General features: G+C 45.2%; 1 protein-coding gene across 1 annotated transcript in view; it reads left to right on the forward strand.

The window, feature by feature from the left end:
- LOC112238339 (collagen alpha-1(II) chain-like) overlaps positions 1–6,524 on the forward strand; it is a 108,904-nt gene that overhangs the window by 64,090 nt on the left and 38,290 nt on the right. Inside the window, 2 exon segments of the mRNA XM_042329976.1 lie at positions 3,907–4,005; positions 4,212–4,265. Of these exon segments, the coding sequence (XP_042185910.1) occupies positions 3,907–4,005; positions 4,212–4,265 (153 nt within the window).

Raw genomic sequence — 6,524 nt, forward strand, 5'->3', positions numbered from 1 at the left:
CTCCCTCTCTCCCCTGTCTCTGTCTCTCTCCTCCATCTCTCCTCTGTCTCTGTCTCCCTCCCTCTCTCCTCTGTCTCCTCCCTCCCTCTCTCCCCCTGTCTCTGTCTCTCTCCTCCCTCTCTCCCTGTCTCTGTCTCCCTCCATCTCTCCCCTGTCTCTGTCTCCCTCCCTCTCTCCTCTGTCTCCCTCCCTCCCTCTCTCCCCTGTCTCTGTCTCTCTCCCTCCCTCTCTCCCCTGTCTCTGTCTCCCTCCCTCTCTCCCTGTCTCTGTCTCCCTCTCCATCTCTCCCATCTGTCTCTGTCTCCCTCCCTCTCTCCTCTGTCTCCCTCCCTCCCTCTCTCCTCTGTCTCTGTCTCTGTCTCCCTCCATCTCTCCCCTGTCTCTGTCTCCCTCCCTCTCCCTCTGTCTCCCTCCTCCCTCCCTCTCCCCTGTCTCTGTCTCTCTCCCTCCCTCTCTCCCCTGTCTCTGTCTCCCTCCATCTCTCCCCTGTCTCTGTCTCCCTCCCTCTCTCCCCTGTCTCTGTCTCTCTCCCCATCTCTCCCCTGTCTCTGTCTCCCTCCCTCTCCCCCTGTCTCTGTCTCCCTCCCTCTCTCCTCTGTCTCCCTCCCTCCCTCTCTCCTCTGTCTCTGTCTCTGTCTCCCTCCATCTCTCCTCTGTCTCTGTCTCCCTCCCTCTCTCCTCTGTCTCTGTCCCTCCCTCTCTCCCCTGTCTCTGTCTCTCTCCCTCCCTCTCTCCCCTGTCTCTGTCTCCCTCCATCTCTCCCCTGTCTCTGTCTCCCTCCCTCTATCCTCTCTCTCTGTATCTTATAGCCCTACTACTATTCTCACTGCTGTCAGGTTTCAAGGTTTCAAGTCTTTAGTAGTCTTATGTACAGGATACACATGGTAGACACTTTCTAATGAAATGCTTTTACCTGCAGGTTCCTTTCAGGACAATGCAACAACAATACGAAATACTACAAGATCAGAATGGTTCAGTAAAATAGAATAAACATTTATAACATTTGTTTTACAGCAGTATAACTAAAGATAGCCCACGTCCACAGTAAAGACAGAGTCATCTCCAATGAAATCTAATAACCTTCCGTTTTATACATCAACTTCCATTAGAGTTAAATAATGTGTGGGATCTGCTAGTACTAGAATATGGTTTATGAATAGAGGTCATTGTAAGGACAGATGCTGGGAGATGAGAAGCAAGTACAGTACAAGTACAGTACAAATACAGTACAAGTACAGTACAAGTACAGTACAAATACAGTACAAGTACAGTACAAGTACAGTACAAATACAGTACAAATACAGTACAAGTACAGTACAAATACAGTACAAATACAGTACAAGTACAGTACAAGTACAGTACAAATACAGTACAAATACAGTACAAGTACAGTACAAATACAGTACAAATACAGTACAAGTACAGTACAAATACAGTACAAATACAGTACAAATACAGTACAAGTACAGTACAAATACAGTACAAATACAGTACAAGTACAGTACAAATACAGTACAAATACAGTACAAATACAGTGAGTGAACATTTAATACATAACCGACATGAAACAAACAAGGACAGCGTCTGGACAGGGGGAAACATAATGACAATAATGCTGACACGGGGAACAAACTGAGGAACAGACAGATATAGAAGGGGCAATCAACAAAGTGAAAGGGTCCAGTTGAGTCCAATATTGAGCTGATGCGCGTAATGATGGTGACGTGTGTGCGTAGAGACGGTGACAGGTGTGTGTAATGATGGGTAGCCTGGCGCCCTCCGAGCGCCCAGAGAGGTGGAGTGGAGCAGGCATGATGGTCATATCTAAACCACTAGGATATCTGCCGAGATAACCAGGCTGTCTCTATTGGCCCTGAGTTTCCAACAGTATATGAAATCCACATATTAGAAGCCTTATTGTGTTCTCTATTTACAAAGCATGTAATGAATTGTACTTGCAGGCTAAAAGTACCGTGTTACAGAAATTATTTTCAAACTTAACGTAAATACTTGTCGGGACTGGTCCAGTCTGAAAACCTTAGATAGACAGCAGTTCCCACATTATGAAGCCCACCCTCGTTACTGGAATTTGTATTTATTGTGGATGCAATCTCATCTCCGTTATCCTAGGCCTAGGGCCAGGAGTTTCTCCTAACCGTGTGTCCTTTACCAGGAGAAACTTTTGAAAAATATTTTTTCCATTTATCTGGTCAGGTGACGTGGTTAGGAAAACCTCTTGGTCCCAACTTCCCCCTAGAACAAGAAGAATCATTTAGATCAGGTCCTAACTTCCCCCTAGAACAAGAAGAATCATTTAGATCAGGTCCTAACTTCCCCCTAGAACAAGAAGAATCATTTAGATCAGGTCCTAACTTCCCCTAGAACAAGAAGCCATTAGAATCATTTAGATCAGGTCCTAACTTCCCCTAGAACAAGAAGCCATTAGAATCATTTAGATCAGGTCCTAACTTCCCCTAGAACAAGAAGCCATTAGAATCATTTAGATCAGGTCCTAACTTCCCCTAGAACAAGAAGCCATTAGAATCATTTAGATCAGGTCCTAACTTCCCCCTAGAACAAGAAGCCATTAGAATCATTTAGATCAGGTCCTAACTTCCCCCTAGAACAAGACGCCATTAGAATCATTTAGATCAGGTCCTAACTTCCCCCTAGAACAAGAAGCCATTAGAATCATTTAGATCAGGTCCTAACTTCCCCCTAGAACAAGAAGCCATTAGAATCATTTAGATCAGGTCCTAACTTCCCCCTAGAACAAGAAGCCATTAGAATCATTTAGATCAGGTCCTAACTTCCCCCTAGAACAAGAAGCCATTAGAATCATTTAGATCAGGTCCTAACTTCCCCCTAGAACAAGAAGCCATTAGAATCATTTAGATCAGAATCAGTCAGGTGTGTTACGTCACTTTCAGTTAGTTATGGATTAGACCAGAAACACACACACACGCACACACACACGCACGCACGCACACACACGCACACGCACGCACGCACACACACGCACCACACACACACACACACGCAAACACACACACGCACGCACACACACACACGCACACACACGCAAACACACACACACACGCACACACACGCACGCACGCACACGCACGCACACACACACACACCACGCACGCAAACACACACACGCACACATACACGCACGCAAACACACACACGCACACACACACACACGCACGCACGCAAACACACACACACACGCACGCACGCAAACACACACACACACACACACGCAAACACACACACACACGCACACGCACGCACACAGACACACACACACACGCACGCACACGCGCACGCACACACACACGCACACGCACACACACACACACATCTGTCACTTACATAATAGTCAAGCAGACTGCAGCTGATTCTTGGCGCTGGAATGAAGGAGTGAGATCAAGGTCCAGGCATGTCTGTAGCTTCAGGGCCTCTGCCACCTGTTCCACCCACTAACTCATGTTACACTGAATCCATACATTTCTTATTCCATCCTAAAGGGATGTATGGATTCAGTGTAACATCTAAAGGATGTGTGTGTATTAAGTAGTTGTTGTGGAATTGTTAGATTACATGTTAGATATTACTGCACTGTCGGAACTAGAAGCACAAGCATTTTGTACACTAGCATTAACATCTGCTAACCATCTGTATGTGACCAATAAAATGTGATTTGATTTGAGCCATACATCTAAAAGTTGTATATTTTTTCCCCTCGTTGATCTAGAAGCAGTAAACACATCACAACTTATTTTCAGATCTCAATATCATCCTGTTACTCGGTTTAGTGTTCCCTTCCAATATCACACAGGGATCCTTTCAGCGTGATGATTGATTGATTGATACGTGATTGACATCTCTCTACTACAGGGTGCTCCTGGTATCGCTGGTGCTCCTGGCTTCCCCGGGCCCCGTGGCCCTCCAGGACCCCAGGGGGCCACTGGACCTCTCGGACCAAAGGGAACATCTGTACGTCAAAACTGTCTCCTCAAATCTGTTTCTCCAAACTTGTTATAATATGTAATGAATGTCAGGGAATGTCAGGGACATACATCATACTACGATGTAGTAGAGTAAAATACAGTTATGTGATTCAGTTTGCATTTCAAGGCTAGTAATATACAACTTCATTGGTCTGTAATAATGACCCATGTGTTTTTTGTCTTCTTCTTTAGGGTGACCCTGGTATCCCAGGTTTCAAGGGTGAGGCTGGACCCAAGGGAGAGCTGGTGAGTCTCTGTCTGTGTCTCTATGTTAGCTGTCTCTGTCTATGTTAGCTGTCTCTGTCTATGTTAGCTGTCTCTGTCTATGTTAGCTGTCTCTGTCTATGTTAGCTGTCTCTGTCTATGTTAGCTGTCTCTGTCTATGTTAGCTGTCTCTGTCTCTATGTCTCTGTCTCTGTCTATGTTAGCTGTCTCTGTCTCTATGTCTCTGTCTCTGTCTATGTTAGCTGTCTCTGTCTCTATGTCTCTGTCTCTGTCTATGTTAGCTGTCTCTGTCTCTATGTCTCTGTCTCTGTCTATGTTAGCTGTCTCTGTCTATGTTAGCTGTCTCTGTCTCTATGTCTCTGTCTCTGTCTATGTTAGCTGTCTCTGTCTATGTTAGCTGTCTCTGTCTCTATGTCTCTGTCTCTGTCTATGTTAGCTGTCTCTGTCTCTATGTCTCTGTCTCTGTCTATGTTAGCTGTCTCTGTCTCTATGTCTCTGTCTCTGTCTCTGTCTCTGTCTCTGTCTCTGTCTCTGTCTCTGTCTATGTTAGCTGTCTCTGTCTCTGTCTCTGTCTATGTTAGCTGTCTCTGTCTATGTTAGCTGTCTCTGTCTCTATGTCTCTGTCTCTGTCTATGTTAGCTGTCTCTGTCTATGTTAGCTGTCTCTGTCTATGTTAGCTGTCTCTGTCTATGTTAGCTGTCTCTGTCTATGTTAGCTGTCTCTGTCTATGTTAGCTGTCTCTGTCTATGTTAGCTGTCTCTATGTTAGCTGTCTCTGTCTCTGTCTCTGTCTCTATGTCTCTGTCTCTATGTTAGCTGTCTCTGTCTCTATGTCTCTGTCTCTGTCTATGTTAGCTGTCTCTGTCTATGTTAGCTGTCTCTGTCTATGTTAGCTGTCTCTGTCTATGTTAGCTGTCTCTGTCTATGTTAGCTGTCTCTGTCTATGTTAGCTGTCTCTATGTTAGCTGTCTCTGTCTCTGTCTCTGTCTCTATGTCTCTGTCTCTATGTTAGCTGTCTCTGTCTCTATGTCTCTGTCTCTATGTTAGCTGTCTCTGTCTCTGTCTCTGTCTCTATGTCTCTGTCTCTATGTTAGCTGTCTCTGTCTCTATGTCTCTGTCTCTATGTTAGCTGTCTCTGTCTCTATGTCTCTGTCTCTATGTTAGCTGTCTCTGTCTCTGTCTCTGTCTCTATGTCTCTGTCTCTATGTTAGCTGTCTCTGTCTCTATGTCTCTGTCTCTATGTTAGCTGTCTCTGTCTCTATGTCTCTGTCTCTATGTCTATGTTAGCTGTCTCTGTCTATGTTAGCTGTCTCTGTCTATGTTAGCTGTCTCTGTCTATGTTAGCTGTCTCTGTCTCTATGTCTCTGTCTCTATGTCTATGTTAGCTGTCTCTGTCTATGTTAGCTGTCTCTGTCTATGTTAGCTGTCTCTGTGTTAGCTGTCTCTGTCTCTGTCTCTCTGTCTATGTCTCTGTCTCTGTCTCTATGTCTATGTTAGCTGTCTCTGTGTTAGCTGTCTCTGTCTCTGTATCTCTGTATATGTCTCTGTCTCTGTCTCTATGTCTATGTTAGCTGTCTCTGTCTCTGTCTATATGTCTATTCCTCTGTCTCTGTCTCTCTGTCTATGTCTCTGTCTCTGTCTCTGTCTCTCTGTCTATGTCTCTGTCTCTGTCTATGTCTCTGTCTCTCTGTCTATGTCTCTGTCTCTGTCTCTGTCTCTCTGTCTATGTCTCTGTCTCTGTCTCTGTCTCTGTCTCTATGTCTCCGTCTCTGTCTCTATGTTAGCTGTCTCTGTCTCTGTCTCTGTCTCTATGTTAGCTGTCTCTGTCTCTGTGTCTCTGTCTCTATGTCTCTGTCTCTGTCTCTATGTCTCTGTCTCTGTCTCTATGTCTCTGTCTCTATGTCTCTGTCTCTGTCTCTGTCTCTGTCTCTATGTTCTGTCTCTGTCTCTGTCTCTGTCTCTGTCTCTGTCTCTCTGTCTCTGTCTCTGTCTCTGTCTCTATGTCTATGTTAGCTGTCTCTGTCTATGTTAGCTGTCTCTGTCTCTGTCTCTGTCTCTGTCTCTGTCTCTGTCTCTGTCTCTATCTCTGTCTCTGTCTCTATGTCTCTGTGTCTCTGTGTCTGTCTCTATGTCTCTGTCTCTGTCTCTGTCTCTGTCTCTGTCTCTATCTCTATCTCTGTGTCTGTCTCTATGTCTCTGTGTCTCTATCTCTGTGTCTGTCTCTATGTCTCTGTCTCTGTCTCTGTCTCTATGTCTCCGTCTCTGTCTCTATGTTAGCTGT

Source organism: Oncorhynchus tshawytscha, linkage group LG02 (assembly GCF_018296145.1).
Source record: "Oncorhynchus tshawytscha isolate Ot180627B linkage group LG02, Otsh_v2.0, whole genome shotgun sequence".
Classification (NCBI taxonomy): domain Eukaryota; kingdom Metazoa; phylum Chordata; class Actinopteri; order Salmoniformes; family Salmonidae; genus Oncorhynchus; species Oncorhynchus tshawytscha.